This window comes from Sebastes umbrosus, chromosome 12 (genome assembly GCF_015220745.1).
Source record: "Sebastes umbrosus isolate fSebUmb1 chromosome 12, fSebUmb1.pri, whole genome shotgun sequence".
In the NCBI taxonomy this organism is placed as follows: domain Eukaryota; kingdom Metazoa; phylum Chordata; class Actinopteri; order Perciformes; family Sebastidae; genus Sebastes; species Sebastes umbrosus.
Genome location: NC_051280.1, coordinates 9,359,872 through 9,377,862, shown reverse-complemented (window position 1 = coordinate 9,377,862; position 17,991 = coordinate 9,359,872). Strand labels below are relative to the sequence as shown.

General features: G+C 39.7%; 1 protein-coding gene across 3 annotated transcripts in view; it reads left to right on the top strand.

Annotated features, from left to right (window-relative positions):
• Positions 1 to 974: 974 nt before the first annotated feature.
• Positions 975 to 17,991, top strand: part of LOC119499396 (protein APCDD1-like) — a 68,360-nt gene continuing 51,343 nt past the window's right edge. For 2 of the 3 annotated variants that reach the window (XM_037788700.1, XM_037788698.1), the window contains exons 1-2: positions 1,063 to 1,211; positions 9,519 to 9,662. Coding sequence is in view for 1 of the 3 variants with exons in the window: in XM_037788697.1 (XP_037644625.1) it covers positions 1,118 to 1,211 (94 nt within the window). In the remaining 2 variants the exon portion in view is untranslated. Of the gene's footprint in view, positions 1,212 to 9,518; positions 9,663 to 17,991 lie in introns of all 3 variants that reach the window. The other variant, XM_037788697.1, reaches the window with a different exon arrangement.

The window sequence follows — 17,991 nt, the reverse complement described above, 5'->3', positions numbered from 1 at the left end:
AAACGCTCCGTTTTTGCGCCTGTCTCTTTAAGTCCCTCTCCTGATAAAGTGAAGAAGGGAGTGATATGTTCCCTTTAAAGGGGAGCATTATTTAATGTGCGAACTCTATTTTTTCCCGTCTTTTGCATGTTCTTTTGTCCAGCACCTAGTATTTATCATCTGGATGTGCGCGCTTTTGTAATTATTATTATTTTTTGTCTTAAAGGGAGCCTGTGTGACTTTGTGACCATATGTGACAATTATAGGATAATAGATGTTTGAGCAAGTTTTGTTTTTTTGTTTTGTGTAAATAATAGGGGCTGTCAATAGATTCAAATATTTAATTGCAATTAATCGCATGATCGTCCATAGTTAATCGTGATTAATTGCAAACTAATCGCAATTTTTTTATCAGTTCAAAATGTATCTTAAAGGGAGTTTTGTCAAATATTTAATACTCACAAACATTTAGCATAAAAAAATATGCTTCAATCATAACATGGCAAACTGCAGCCCAACAGGCAACAACAACTGTCAGTGTGTCAGTGTGCTGACTTGACTATGACTTGCCCCAAACTGCATGTGATTATCATAAGTTTACATGTCTGTAAAGGGGAGACTCGTTGGTACCCAGAGAACCCATTTTCATTCACATATCTTGAGGTCAGAGGTCAAAGGATCCTTTTGAAAATGGCCATGACAGTTTTTCCTTGCCAAAATTGAGCGGAAGTTTGGAGCGTTATTTAGCCTCCTTCTCGACAAGATAGTATGACATGGTTGGTACCAATGGATTCTTTAGGTTTTTCTAGTTCCAGTTTAAAACTGCTTGATTGCATTAGAGAAATAAGTGGCGTTAAAACTAATTTGCAGTGTAATTATCGCTTTAACTTTGACAACCCTAGTAAATAGTCAAAACAATATTGCCACCTAGTGGTGACCTGTGAAGGCCTTAGAAAATTATAGGACTACAATTCCCACAGCCCTCCAGCCAATTAGTAGAGTCAGGTGTGGATAATTTGAGTTCTCAACCGTTTAACGTTTACTGTTTAACTTAAACCTCAAGTTAAGTTTGCATGTCATTTTATGAGTTTTGCCTCTTTTGGTTTTGATTGTTGTAAAGGACTATTGTCTTTGTTGAATGTGTTTTGGAACAACCTTGATTAAGATTATTATTAACTGCACGAGCATTCAACATCAAGCCAGCCTGACAAGCCAAGCAAGTCACCACAACCGTGAGTAAAGCAAGCCCACTAATTTTAAAGATAACACGTTGGAAATGTCTGTATCTACAGGGTGTCTAAAGTGGCTTTAGAAAGCAATTAGAGGAAAGCGCAGACAACAGCAAATGCTTAAACCTGGTCTATCAGTAGCACAAGTGGGAAAGAGTCATAAAAAGAGATGTGAACTTACTTAATGTCAGTTACACTCCAATATCTGTCTAAAGGTTGCTAGCATTAGCTAACAATAGCCACCGTAAGATACTGGTCACACCAGACTAAGTGTAATTAAATGTGCAAGGGTGTATTCTATTGTTTATGAATTCAACTTTTTTTTTAATCATGCTTTTTATTGTTTCCTTAGGAAAAAAGACTATAACAACTTAAACCGTAACAAATAAAATAATATGTACATATAACAGAAAACAAAGGAGAGAAAGAAATGTAATAATAATAATAAAAATAAAAATTATATATATATATATATATATATATAATAAATTCTTTTTTTAAATCTATGAATGAAAACAAATAAATAAATATTAATACTAATATGAATTCAAATTGTATGTTCAAGAGGAAGAATGTGTTATTTCTCCTTTAAAGGGACTATTTGTAACTTTTTAAGCGTATAAATGTAGCGGGTCGTCACACATGCGCGTTCGCATATGCGCGCTCGCGTGTGGCTGGAGCCTCGTCTCCGCTGCCTGCTCTCCTTCACTCAGAATGCGCGCGCGTCCTCGCTGTCTCGCTCCACCTCTAGACGTGAACGCGCGCTCACTACACACTGCAGAAGAGTTAGTTTAGCTCTGAGAATATCTAGTGAATGCACAGGAGACGTTTGTGCAGAAATAAATACTGCAGTTCCTCCGGACCAACAGAGGTTTCCCGTGTCTTGTGAAGTGACGGAGCTCTTCAGAGAGTTACGTTACCCTCTCGTTACCGACCGGGTGCCGGTGTCTCCTCTGCTCTCTCCGGCTGCGGGCGGAGAGAGCAGAGGAGACATGCTGCAGAGCCCCGCTGCCTCAGCCTGCACTTAGGCAGGAAAAGCCAACACTAGGATCAGATCTAAATCATGTTCATGGAGAGACCTTCGTCTGGTCAGCTAACATTACCACCAAGCAGCTGAAATATAGAGTGATATTGTGCTTTTAGCTGACGTGTGTCGCCTCACTGTTTTGAGCGATGCTCGTTCAGGTATATTTAGAGCGAGCAAGCGCGAGCCCGACGCTGACTTTCGTTGATTTCACGGCCACAGGTGTCGCTGTTAAGAAGCATTTCTGAAAGTTACAAATAGTCCCTTTAAGATGTCACATAATCTTGTTATAAAGCGACACCTCCACGCTCCATTTTGGGGAATGTAAACTTTTCTACCGTGCTCAAAGTAGATGTGGCCCTTTTTCATTTTCACCCCTGCAGCTCAGAGAGAGTCTGTGGACCTCATTGTGCAATTTGCTGGTTCATCTGGCTAAAGCATGAAAGTCAAGAAGTAAAAAGAAAACTCCATGTTGATTTCATTTGAATACATTTCCATTCTGATTCGGATTAGCATAAAACAATAGGGAATTTGATTTGACATGAAACTGAAAAAAAGATGAGTAGTTAGGGTGAACAAACAAAGAAACTCAATAATAAATCAAAGGAAGAAGTCAAAGCAGGCCTGGTTTTAATGTGTTCAAAAAATACAACAGAAGACAAAAAGTCCATATAAATAAGAAAATGACCAAAAAATCGGCATGACCCTCAAACAAACAAACCAACAAAATCTCTAGAGGCAAGAGACAATTCAATAACTCTAATTCAAATTCAATTGTAAAAACAAAACAGCGTGAGACACAAAAGACTTTTTGTATCTGATGCTTTTTATTTTAGGCAACTTAGCAGCAAATCTGAAAGGTAACAACTGACTCAAACTTGCACTTGAAGCTTAAATGGATATCTTTTTGTCCATTTAGGGCCACAGCAGCTGACCTGTCAGCATCTTATAAAGTTGTTACGGTGAACATGTTCTGTACTTACGAACCAACAGATTACAGAACATTAGAGCTTATAAAACATTGCCATGCATTTCCTGTCAACATCAAAAACATTTAATATAAACAGGAAATAAAGCCTTTGTTTGACAAATCATTGCTGGGAAATGTGGTGAAAAAAAACACCACAGCAATGACCGCTTAGCGTCACAGATGTCACCAAAATCGAAGCAACACGAATCCGGAGATTACTACTTTAAACGTCACCCTCAGTGCTTCTGCTTTCATCCTGTAACACATGACTCTAATCAGTCCAGAGGCGGCGTTATCAGCAGCTGTAGCCTCCTCAGTCTGCTCCAGGAACAGTGGAGGCCTTGTCTCAAAACCATCACAAGTGGTCAACAGCACCGCCGCCAAAGCTTTTGAACTCGCTATCTGGCAACAACCGCCGACATCATGTAATGTGGTGGTTCAGTAGACGCGGTTATTCAGTCAGACTGGTTGTTGTGGTTGACATTTTCAAAGGAAATCTCCTAATTTTCCAGGTAGCACCTGCCAGCCAGCTGAATGACTTTAAATAGAACAAAGAGAGCAGTGGAAAGATATGAGCAGTTGTTACGCGCACATAGTTCCTGGGAAATCATCTGAAGCCACATTTATCACCATCAGACCAGAAGTGCCGTTGAGTTCTTTACACTTAAAGACTCAAACGAGGATGAAAGGTGGCCGTTTTTCCCACAATCTAAGATTTCAATCCGTGGCTTAGCGATGGTAAGGGGTCTGGCCGGAGGAATGAAGGGACTGCTTTTACATACGAGTGTGGGATCAGGAGGGGTCACATAGCTCAAGTGCCTAAAATCCAACCTGCTGCCATAAACACCTCGTAGGGAGAAGGTCAGCGGGCCGCTTTCAGAGGGATTTCAACACCCCCCCCCCTCAAAGCCCAACAGTTGCTGTTTCGGCGCAAAATGGACGTGCTATGCGGGGAACAGGTGGAGTGATGATGACGATAGGCTAACATGGGGTGGCATGTGCTCAAGACTGGTGACCTATTTCTCTACACATCTGTGAGACCTTTCAAGCTAAAGGAGGATCTATTAGCAGAAATGGAATATTATTATATTCATGTTTTCATTAGTGTTTAATCACCTGAAAATAAGAGGCGTGTTTTCGTTAGCTCAGAATGAACCGTTTATATTGGTGCCTTCAAATGAAACTCGTGAGCACAATAGCGTATGCTTGGCGTTCAAGTGGTCAAGTCTTGAGAACACCGCTGCTAAGCAACGGTAATATTAACGTTACTGTCGGCGTCTAGAAACTACAGAGGCTAACAATTTAGCAAGCTAGCAAGTGGGTAACATAATGCAGGAAATGCAAAGGCATAATGACAGAGGAAAAAGATGAGGCCGTTGGGAATATCAACATTTTCCTCAGACATATTATAAAATTACGAGGAAAAACAATGTACGACTAAAATTACAATATATTAACTTATTATGCACCGAAAAATCTACTTCTATGCCTCCGCCATTTCTGACAACATCAGCAAACACGTCACAACTTGTGAACTCTGAGCTTTGAGAAACTTTCCACTTACAAGGTTGTGAATATCACAAGAGGGGGGCGTTCATATTCTAGTGGACACGGTAATCACGACCCCATTTGAAGGCACCGTATCTACACAGGGAGCAGGTCCACAGAGTCTGCCATGTTGCTCCAGCATGTTTCTACAGTAGCCCAGAACGGACAAACCAAACGCCGCTGCTCTCTGTCTCATCCTTCACCACTCACTTCCCACGTACACACACTCTCTAACGCTGAATTCACACCAGGCAGTGGCGAAGTGCGGCTCGCCGCAATAATTAAATTTTTCTGCAGCCAGTAGACGTGTGTTTCAGGCGGCAAGAAATTCTTTGTAACATAGGTCAACATGTCACAGGAGTCACGGGCCGCACTTCGCCGCTAAAAGTTAAATTTTTCCCAACTTTTGGTTGGCCGCGCTTCGCCGCAGAACCAAACGGCTGCAGCTCGCCGAGTGTGGGAGTGGCCGCAGCAGCTTGTCATTGACATTGCATGGCAGCTCGGCGCAAGCCGCACTTCGGCGCTACTCTGGTGTGAATTTGGAGGAAGCACTCTACTCTACAACAACTGGCTCTAGAGAGGACCATTCTCATTTTCACGTCGGCCACCATAGCAATCCTACACGCTTGGCACACGGGAGAAGTTGTAATCTGCAACCTCACCGCTAGATACCGCCAGATCCTACACACTGTTCCTTTAAAGATAATTCTGCTTAAAAGCAACGAAATAAGGGGACATTATTAGCTTGACTTATACCTGACTATATGGGAGTGGAGCGTGTGAATGTAAACAGGATACGCCGCGGTCTCTAATTCTATACACACACTCACTTAGCGCATGCCTTTCCCTGTAGTGTACACACACCTATGACACGGCCCTGTTGGCTGTTGGCTGGGCTCTGTGAAAGGTTAAATAAACTCAGATGATTAAATGGCTCACGCGGTGAATAATTCACCAGCTCGATAAAGTTGATGCGAGTCAAGGGCACAAAACGCGAGGCGAGCGGAGACAGAAAGTGGATGTGCTTTGTACATGTATGTGGACTTCCTGCTCACCCATCACCGCCACCTTCCACACACTCACATAAGTTAAACATGTGCATAGGTGTTGGGCAATGGAGCTAATATCTGAAGCACTTTAAGCATAAACACGTGATCTCAAGTGTTTCCTATCCATCATGTCATGGAGGGATGAGGAGGACAGGAGGGGAAAGTTTGTGATTTATTGACAACCCTTTTATAACTCTCCACAACGTCACTTGTTCAGATTTCAGATTGTTTTTTACCTCAAGGGAAGGTAAAGGAAAACGCCACTGCAGAGATGAATGAGCGTTATCTTTGTGACTTTGACACTGACAAATTAGTTCCTGTCACAAGGAGAGGCTGGTCATTAAAACTAGAGTGAACTAGTTAATGATTGATTATGTCATTAATTATTATTTATTAGCTCTTTTATTAACCTCCTCTCATCCATCACTGTCCGTTAGCTGTGTTCTGTCACCAGCACTTGGTTTGAACATTCTGTTGCTAGTGGCAACCGCTGCTGGCAAAGTTCCATCACAGTTTAACCAAGTTAAAGTAACTAAGTACTTTTACTCAAGTACTGTACTCAAGTACAAATTTGAGCTACTTGTACTTTACTTGAGTATTTCCATTTTATGCAACTTTATACTCCGCTTTGTATGGAAGCCCATAAGGGAGTTTATTAAAATGATAATGTAAACTTGACGATGTAATTCCACAACAGCATTATATCATAATTGTCCACATACAGTATGTAGCCTATGTGTGATTTGAGTACAATTATAATGAAAATGCAGCAGGGCTGTCAAAGTTAACACAATGATAACACAGCGCAAATTTGTTTTGATGCCACTAATTTCTTTTACGCATTAATGCAACTTGCGATTTTTAATTAACCTCTTTAAAAATCTGACATGCTGCTGTCTTACGGAGTTTGTAGCAGACTCAGTTTTATCACTAGAGTGATGATACTAACTTGTTGCGAAGGAGGTTAAATAACGCTCCAAACTTAGGTTCAATTTTGGTGAGGAAACACTGGCTTGACCATTTTCAAAGGGGTCCCTTGACCTCTGACCTCCAGATATGTGAATGAAAATGGGTTCTATGGGAACAAAGAAACTTATGATAATCACATGCAGTTTGGGGCAAGTCATAGTCAAGTCAGCTCACTGACACACTGACAGCTGTTGTTTCCTGTTGGGCTTCAGTTTGCCATGTTATGATTTGAGCATATTTTTTATGTTAAATGCAGTACCTGTGAGGGTTTCTGGACAATATTTGTCATTGTTTTGTGTTGTTAATTGATTTCCAATAATAAATATATACAAACATTTGCATAAAGCAGCCAGCATATTTGCTCACTCCCATGTTGATAAGAGCATTAAATACTTGACAAATCTCCCTTTAAGGTACATTTTGAACAGATAAAAAATGTGTGATTAATTTGCAATTAATTGCGATTAACTATGGACAATCATGCTATTAATCACGATTAAAACATTCAAGCGATGGACAGCCCTGAAATGCAGTAATCCATTTTGCTTTTCCACTGCTTGCATAAATGGAAAATCCCCTGGGGATCCATGTAGCCTACTCTGAGAATCACTGTTTTAAAGGATCAGTTAAAGTCACATTTTAACACTTAGCCATGCAGATGCTTTTGCTTTTATCTCCTGAGGTTTTGAGATATCCATCTTGTTTTTTATGTGGGAAGAAGCTACTTTCTACCAAAGAAATAGTCTCTATGAAAACTGCAACAGTAATTTTGCAAGTTCTTTGGATGTCACATGATGCAAGATGGGTCTAATAAAATCTTTGTTCACGATCTGTGTCAGCCTGTATGAGATCAATTTGGAGGTATGTCAGATTGTGTGATGAATGTCTGGTGAATTGTGAGCTACAAAAAAAAAGGCGAGCAGAGACATGTGATCGAGTCATGTCATCCGTCTGCGGCACACTTTGAAAAGGTAGAAAAAGCAGCTTTGGCCTTGACACCTTTTTTATTATTCAAAAATAGCACTAATAAAAACTATGTATGACTTGAAACCACTAGTGTTAAGTGAGAATATGTTTTTTTTAGTGATTTAGGTGAAATAACTTGATTGATTTCATTTATCTGCACCTCACTGTGCAAACAATGATCAATTTGATTTAAATCCTGTAACACATCCTGTTACATTCAGATCCAAACCCATGTAGACACACTGAAAACATTAAGGGATTTTTTCTGAAGAGACTCTGAAAAGCGAACGCCCACTCCAATCTGCATCTGCGGGTTGCTGGTTCACATCGAGGCAGCCGTCTAATGAGAAGCATTCCTGCGTGAGAGAGGAAAAGATGGCCGGTCTGCAAGTCCTTTAATTTTCAACATTTGTACCTTTGATTTTGGCTTCCCCCTAATCACCCCACTCCAACGACACCAGGCTGCCTATGTGTGTGTGTGTGTGTGTGTGTGTGTGTGTGAGAGGGGATGGGGGATTCACACATGTGGTTTCGGGTAGTCTTCAAGGGCAGGCCACATGTTGCTGGAGTTGCTATCTACTTGGCAAAGGTGGTGCAGAGGATGAAATGTGATAGGCGATGTTTTTTTCTGCCTCTGTCCCACAGAGAGGAATGCAGACAGTTTGGTTGGGGGTCTGTCATTACTCCCAAATAGAGAAAAATCAAATTACTGATGTCAGTGACGTCTGGCTCCTGTGTGTCATATCGAATGATCACAGTTGGGTCTATCCAGTGCAGAGCTGGAGAACATCTGGTGACATTAATACACACCTTTTCCTAGCCTTTAAACTTCAAAAGGCAACCAGAGTCAGAATAAGATTGACAGGTAAAATAAATGTGAAAGAATTTGTCCTGGAAGCATGTTTCCATATTTTAATAACATACAAGGCAAAGGATCCAGTAGTCCAAATATATAGGATTCATGTAATAATAATAATAGGAATCATGTTTTATGGTATTTAATCTCTTGATCCCTAGTTTCCTCCCTTAAATGTTCCCTCAAGTAGTTTAAAGTAAAAAATCCATACTGTAATGTCTACTTGTTCCAGCACTTAATCAAAGTGTTTTTTTACGGCTCCGCCAGATGTCTTGTGCATCATTTTATGCACATATCCTGTAATTTAGTCTGACATATTTGGTGACTTTGGAAACTTTGAGATCTCCTCTAGAATATAAATATCTAGGGGTTTGAACAATGATAGGCCACAAAGCATGAGTTTGTAGCAATGAAATAAAAATAAAAATGAAAGCTCAAAGAGTCTAACTGATTTAAACAAAATCTATGTTCTTAAAATGTTCCCTGATTAATACAAAATACATAGGTCAACTGAAAGTGGCATTAGGCAGAATGTTTTTGGCATCATTGGGCAAAAATTCCATAAAAACCTTTGAGCATATTGTAATTCAAGTGTTCTGAGAGAAAACTAGACTTCTGCACCTCCTCATGGCTCTGCTTACAGGCTTTAAAAAAATCTAGCCCGTTAAGGGAGACTTGACCAATCACAGGTCATTTCAGAGAGAGAGAGCATTCCTATTGGCGGCTCATTCAAAGGAGGCAGCTGTCAATCACTCGCAAATTCCGATCAAACAATCAAACTAGGGAGCGCTGATCAATATGAATCAATATTTTGTTACTGTAATGTTAACTACATTAGGCCTGTAGAAGTCATTCTCTGATGAGCTCTTCAACTCTCTGTTGGCCACACTTTCTCCAATCCTGCTGTGTTTCCGTCTATTTGACTTAGGGAATATCCTACATTTCCCAGAATGCATGTCGTCCAAATTCCCTCCATGCAGCTGTGGGCTACAGGTGTTTTGAGAGGCTTTCCAATCAAGTCATGCTGGAGGAACTCAACACACAACATGTCTTGTGGCTGCATCATATTACGGTAAATTCTGTCTTCTACATTCAATTACTGCCTTTACAGCTGCTGAATGTTCATCACAAAATGTTGAGTGATTAAAAATGCACTCTGTGTTTGATTCTGAGGGACTGATACAAAAATCTGCCCTCAGAAAGATTAAACACTTTGTGCTAATTGTAGGTGCAAAGATAATATTTTCACACTGTCTACATTTGTCTGTTTTGCATAAATTTAAGATAAAAGCATCACAGAACAAAAAACAGAGACAGGAATGATGCATCAGCAGTAGTGTCTAACACTGGTTGACAAAACAGTCTCACTTCAAGATCCATTTAGAAGCTGCTCTGGAGCTTTCAATCATAATACATCATTTTCAACATTAGGTGGAGTTTACTTCATTGATATGGAAATGTAGATCTTCAAATTTCCATTTTTTCTGATCATATCACACAATATGTGACATTGAAAGCTCGAGAAAAGCTACTAAATGGACCTTTATGTGAGACGGTTTTTGTCCACTGCTGTTATCATGTTAAAGAATCAACTTTGAAACTCATTTTTTTTGCATTTTGAAGTCTATTAATGTTTTTTTTTCTATAGTTTTACTTTTTTAAAACATGTTTTACATTGCTTGTGTTTCGACAAAACAATCCCAACTCAAGAACCACTCACTAGCCTTTGCTGTAGCTCTCAACTCTGTCACATGGTCTTGATCTGCAGATGAAGTTTGTTCAGTGTCATGGAGATGTTGATGTGTTGAAATGCAAGTTCAGTAACATAGCACTTTTACAACTTCTTCTATGTATTGGCTTTAAAAAAACTGAAAGAAATCAGACATTGTCATCTTTTATTTTTTTCTGCTACTTAGTTCTTTGAGTCTTTCGCCATATCTGCTTATTGTAAACCTCTACCTGTCTACCTGCCCAAAGAAACATCTGGGCTCGCTTGTTTACCATCTGCCTGAGGAGGAATCGGCATCAGGACAGATCTCATCACTGCTAGACATTAACTCAGATCTGAAATATTTGGCAGCTGAAAGGATTATCTGCTGCGGCCTGGCTTCATGCAAACCTTTGGCTGTGTCTCTGCTTTGTTTACCAAGATTAAGGTATTAGGAATTAGAAAAGCATTTCAGGCCTGAACTTGTTTTTTTTAAGTCTGTGTGTGCGGTTGTGGTTGTAGTGTACAAATGCATTGAACTTATCACCTGCAATTTTGACATTGTCTTATGAACTTAAAGGAGTATTAATTGAACTTTTTGGGCCACCTAGAGTCCAATATTTACTGTGTCCACTAACTCCAGAGGGAAATATGTCTCTTTAGCTGCTAAATGCTCCACTAGGTTTACCAGCTAGTCTCTAAATTTGTCTGTCTGCCGTTTGATGAAGGTCAGGTAAAGTACAGTAGAGCTTTTTTGATGAAAACAACTGCCTGCTGCATCTTGAAATGACGCTCATGTGAACCGTGTGAACCAAAACAGTAAAGTATCGACCAGTAAAACCAAAAGAATGAGCTGAAAGACACTAACATGTTCTATAGAGCTGAGGGGAACTGCATGATTCTCTGTGGGTTTAGTACGAGTGATACCTTTCACATTATCATTCAATTTGATTTGATTTATTGAAAATATTAACTAGTGTAGCTTTAAGTTGGAACTAGAAAATAATTACCAGCTGCGACAGCGACGCTGGTATTGTTTTCAACTTGCGAGTCTGTGTGAGTCATCATGACAAAATATGGACCTGGAGACACCTACTGTAGCGGGAACTACCGCAGAAGTGGTTATGAGTACTTTACCAGGTGTTTATATTTCTGTCTTTCTGTGGACAGGTTTTGTTACCACGATAACATCCCAGCTGTGCAATATGCAGTCCCGAATAGGGAAGGAATTTACCCTGCAAAGATTGGCTCAACAGTGCGATATGCAGTATTATTGTCATAAATGCAGAACACCGAAGGGCAATGAGGCACAGCATTTTTTTCCCGCTGAGACGCTATGGTTGCTATGATACGGAATATCCGCAGAAGCAAAAAAAAAAATGTCAGCACAATGTGGAGTACTTGCTCCGGATGAAGGGAAGGCTAAAGCACGTATAGGGGGAGAGGATGTGTATTAATTTCTCCTCCTTGTTGTTGTTGTTCAGCATTTGTACATGTAGGATGTGACAGTTGGTCTTTGTGGTATTTATCCCGCCCCTCGTCCATTGTGATTGGACGGCTGGGTAAAAAGTTACCCAAAGTTGAACATTTTTCAACCTCGAGCGACCAGAAAAAAACACCAAACGTACAGCGCTCAGTGCAGAATAGACGCTCAGCACCTCGTCACGCTGCTGAGATTTGTAGCATAAATATGCAACACTCTCATTGCAAACTCACATAGCGGTTGTGGCGGTTGCTTGCCATTCCCTGCGGTTGGCTTGTCAATAACGCGGTATTGCAATATTGCGGTTACTGCAACAGTCCCTAGTCCCGAAACTTGAAGGCAGAGTTCAAAGATGGGTGTGGTCCGAGCAAGGGATCTGGAAGTAGGGGGGTCGGAAGTGGGGAAGGGATCATTGCCCCCGCATTTTACACCCCTGGCCTGATCTGGCATCACAGCTGGTGTAATCCCATCACAACATGGTCTCTAATTTTGGTTCAACAGAGAGAGCTATAGTTTGAAACACATAAAGCTTTGAAAAATGCACACAAAAATAAGTAAATGATTGATGGCATATTTCAACGACGTTACCTAACTTGACGTTTAATTTTCCTCCTTGACGACTGACTTTATTATTTGGAAAATGCATCTGTGTTAAAATGAAACTCTCTACTGAGGTCATGACATTAACTTGATAATAGACTCATTAAATCAGACTTGTTGGAAGGAACATCAGCCTCCCCAACCTCAAAATGACAGTCTCTCTCTCCATGTGGCTTTGTCAACAACATTTACCAGAGCGGTTCTGAGTGGTGATCATTTTAATAGTGTTTGGGTCACTGTTTCGGTGCTGCTTACTGCATGGTGAAGCAACCGGCAGAGCGAGACTCCGGCGGGTTAGAAGCCTCGGAGTTGTGGAACAGATGCACACGATTAACTCAGGCTACTTCAGATTAGTCGCCTTTTGAAGTTCAAGTTCCTTTTTTGTGACATTTTCTTTTGGAGACCAGCGATGCCTTGTAACCCGAGACAGAGGGGAGGGTTGGGTGAGCTGGGAGTGAGGGGAAAGGGGGGAGGCGTTGGGGTCTTTTTGGGTGGTCCTCCCCAGAATGAGGAATGCTGAAAGTTTGCCTTTGAGCTCCTACAGATTGCTCTGTCACTCAGTATCAGATTTGGCCGTCAAAACCCAACCCACCACCTCCAAATATGCCTGTTGGGCCTTCAAGCTGCACTAAAATGCATCTGTATATTGACCAGTCAATACATGATTTAATATCGAGCATAGATGTCAGAGCTTGTCCTTACTTTATAATCCTCTAAATATTTCAGTGTTCTTTTTGCAAAAAGGGGATCAAAGGGAAGATTCTGGACAGATATAGGGAAAAGAACTTTTTAAAATAGTTTAAAGCACTTTTTTTACTTATAAAAGATTTAATTAGCTTTTTAAAAGCTAAATGTGATGGATGAGTCACAAAAGCAAAGTTCTTTTATGATCATCAGGTTTTGAAAAATCGGTTTCCTGTCAAAGAAAAATATTATTTGCAACCGTAAATTCATAAAAACGAGGCCGTAACTGAATTATCAGTGCGAAGACGTTACAACAGCAGATTAAATTAACGTCTTTTACTTTGAGTTGTGCAGTTATCACCTCTACCTACTGTATGTACGTTTGCTGACATAATACCAACGCTATTGTAAAGAGAATAAGTTTTATTTTGGAAATACTGATGTGGGAATTACAGATGGAAATCGGTTTTATCATGCATTTTAAATATAAACCTTTCAGGTGCACTTTGGCCTTGGTGGACCCGGACCTTTACATGTCTTTTGCCGCAGATTAATTGTTTAACTTGCCTCTTCTTTTCTGAAAGAACGCAACATATGTTGACGTCAAACACCCCTGAAATACAGCGTGATGACAGCTTGAATGCTGGTCCTGCAGCAGTCGGGGTGTGTTGGCTGCAGGCTGTGCAAGACAGAGAGGCTTTTAGACTATATAAAGCACAGTGATTTTGTCTACAGCATTGTTAATGTTCAAGGAGGTACTCTGCATAATATTTCTTGGATAAAATCCAGTTTAGCTGAGGGGAGGCTGATGTGATGACATTCTTATCAGACTTCTAAATATACCTCTCTCTGATCTCTGATATCTTTTTAATGAAAAAGAACGGAGACTACCTTAATGTCAGTCCAGTTTTTGAGATCCATTCATTTCTAATACTGTGAAATCGTGTTTAGAAAAATTGAAGGAGTTTACCAAAAGCATTAAGAACCTCGGGACATTCATAATCTTTATCATTTCCATAAATCTCAAGATATACACCCTCAAGACATAAAACATTCTACATGTCATCACCTCTTTCCAGTGCCTCCTTAATTAGCCACAAAAAATGTTTTTATTTTAACCCATATCTACACAGATAGTGAGAGACCACCAGAGTAGGTGGTTCAGGTGCCTTGCTCAGTGACACATTGAGTAGAAACAGGCAGTCGTTAGAGGATTAGTGTATATCCTGCATGGACATTTAACTCTGATAACCAGGTTCAGATTCAGTGGGCTGTCTGAAAAGTGGGGCCAATGCTGAAGTGCCTTAAACTTGCATTCTTTCTAACAGCCAGCAGGGGCGGACTTCTCTGGTTGCTAGAAGAAGTCTGATTGTATAGAAGTCTATGAGAAAATGAGCCTACTTCTCACTTGATTTATTACCTCAGTAAACATTGTAAACATGAGTTTATGGTCTCAATTGCTAGTTTCAAGTCTTCTTCAATACAGCATGATGTTCATTTAGTAAATTATGGTCCCATTTAGAGTCAGATAGACCATAAAGCAGGGGATGCTTTAGAGCGTTGCTACCTTGTGATTGACAGGTCACTACCACGGCGTTGTCCAGTCTGGGAGTTTTCCGTGTTTTCGTCTTACAACTTTAACCCTTTCACAGTGTGTTTTCAGTTCATGAAAGTTAATTCTAACCTTTTGGTCGTCTGGAAATGTCTTATTAAGCGTTCCGTTGTACCTAGCTCCACTTTCTCGTCACTTCTGGTCATACTTGCCAACCTTGAGACCTTAAAAATATGGAGGCCTTCATTACCAAAGTGGGGGTCTGGAAGTCTTCCCCCAGAAAAATTTGACTTTCAGGGACTTTCTTTCCTGCATTCTGGTGATTTTTAAAGGATGAAAATAGCAAAATAATAAGTACACTGTAACAGCATTTTAAATCTGAAATACAAATTTTACTTTTAATTCTCAGGAAAGAATACAGAATATTTTGGACGACCTGCTCTACCCTCTGAGCCACAGCCATGTTGTGGTGGAAGGGCATCATTTTCACTTAATTCACACCCACAAGTTGGTGTGCTGTACATATAAGCTGTCTTTCAGAGTTTGTAATCAACTCGTGAAATTTTGAAGAAAAATATTTAAAGAAATACTGAGTGAGGTACTCTGCATGAATTTTACTGATGTTATTCATGTCTATAGTGATTGATGTGAGTGTAGGACAGTATCAGTGGTGGAAGAAGTACTCAGATCTTTTAATTAAGTAAAAAAAGTATGCATTATGCGGTCCATTTCAGAATAATATTGCATTAAATTATAATAATTGATTAATTAATGTGTTTTAATGTTTAATGTTTAATGTTACAGCTCGTAAAGGTGGAGCTGATTTTAATTACATTATACAGTATACAGCTGAGTTTAATCTATGACAATACATTTATACATCATACATCATTTATTAGCTGATTAATATTTTGCATTAATAATCTGAATCTGAAAAGTAATTGAAGTTATCAGATGAGTAGATGAGTAGAAGTAGAAGTAGCGTTGGATAAACTTAAGTAAAGTACAAGTACATCAAAATTGTACTTGAGTAAATGTACTTAGTTACTTTCCACCACTGGACGGTCTAATGAACACAGTTGCAGGAATTCAGCTGTGCAAATAAATATGAAGGCAAATGTGTGATACACAGACTCAGTAACACTGTTTGGAGCAGATGTTGCATTGTGTTCTTAATACACAAAGCATGCGTGCAAAAGAAGGAGCTTAGCTCGGAGAAACAGTCACTGTTCACAAATGTTGGGGACTCATTTGTCCTTAACATAAATCTGATTTGCATTTATATAATGGAAACCAAATGTTTAAAAATGATGAATTACTTGGCTCAACCCACCTTCTAGCATATGTGAAACAGAAATGGATAAATATGTTCCATCTCTGGAAACCTGTAGCAAACTGCACGCAACAGCAATATAAAAAAGAAAAAAAAACACAAAGCAGTTGTATCTTTAAATGCATGGTACTGGATAAACCTCATTAATTAAAGGGTAAAAAGAGAGAGATAATGAAAATAATAACAGTTCTCCATAAAACATGATGAAAACAAGACTGCATCCATCTGAAGCAGCGAAATTAACTTTCTACAACTTTTCCACCACTTTTTAGGAGCTCTCTATTAATTGTGGTAAATATAAAAATTAGGGCTGTCAATCGATTAAAATATTTAATCGCGATTAATCGCATGATTGTCTATAGTTAATCGTTATTCATTGCAAATTAATCGCACATTTTTTATCTGTTCAATTGTACCTTAAAGGTAGATTTGTCAAGTATTTAATACACTTATCAACATGGGAGTGGACAAATATGCTGCTTTATGCAAATGTATATATATATTTATTATTGGAAATCAATTAACAACACAAAACAATGACAAATATTGTCCATAAACCCTCACAGGTACTGCATTCAGCATAAAAAATATGCTTGAATCATAACATGGCAAACTGCAGCCCAACAGGCAACAACAGCTGTCAGTGTGTCAGTGTGCTGACTTGACTATGACTTGCCCCAAACTGCATGTGATTATCATTGTGGGCATGTCTGTAAAGGGGAGACTCGTGGGTACCCATAGAACCCATTTACATTCAGATATCTGGAGGTCAGAGGTCAAGGGACCCCTTTGAAAATGGCCATGCCAGTGTTTCCTCGCCAAAATGTAGCATAGATTTGGAGCGTTATTTAACCTCCTTAGCGACAAGTTAGTATGACATGGTTGGTACCAATGGATAACTTTTTTTCTAGTTTCATATGATGCCAGTATCTTCACTCTAGCTTTAAAACTGAGCCCACTACAACCTAAAAATCGCAAGTTGCGCAAATGCGTTTAAACTAATTTGCGTTAACGTGATATTATTGCTTTAACTTTGAAAGCCCTAATAAAAATCTATTATTATTGCTTTATAGTATTAATTAACAGAGCTGGAATACACACAGTTTTCCTCCAAAAAAAAGGGTTTCATCATTTAATCATCACAACAGAGAGCCATAACAGCACAAAGTATTTAAGAAGAAAAAATGATAATTTTTAAGACCTACATAACAGAAGTATTTTGAAGTATAACTGTTTACTATAATCTGCAGCTGCACTGTTGGTTCCAGGCACTCTGACAGATTATGAGGCAAGTGTTCGAGATAGTTTAGATATTGTCCCGACATTTTCCTCGGTCACTCCTCCCATCTGTTTCCAACCTGCTGGAGGGACCAGACAAAAAGGCCCTGCCAAGAGATGGAGTCAGTGAAATGTTTGAAAATCCATTGCCTCACAACTCATCAGTAATGAAGTGTTTGAAACAGTGCGGTGTTGGAGGGGAGGAAGGGGAGGAATGAGACGGCTTAAGGCTCTGTGACAAATCCGCTGCAGGTTTCTAATGGCTGAAAGAGTCATACAACACTTTGGCTCGATCATTAATAAACTCAAGGCCGAGGCTCTGAGACACTTTGCTTAATCAGTGTCTTCTAAAGTGACATTCAGACTTTACTCACTATTTTACTTTAGATGGTGACGGAGAGGGAATCACATCTGGACTCTCCGATGAGCGGACTGTGTTAGGTTGCTGAAGTAAAACCCCAAGATGTTTTGCTGCAGAAATGAAATCATTTCCAAATCATTTCCAAAGAAAGCAAATGGTACTGTTTACCAGAAGTTATAAGTCTGCATTCTTTGTTGTGTTTTTGTTTCTTAGAATGAGCCCTTCATATCTACATATGGAGCGGGTCCTCTTTACGGAGTCCGCCATGTTGCTCCACCATGTAGCACAGAACGGACAAACCAAACACTGGCTCTAGCGAGAGTTTCATGTTTTTACGTTACCTGAAGGCCACCGTAATTCTTCGACACGCTTGTGAAACTGCGGTAACGTGAGCCGCAGATT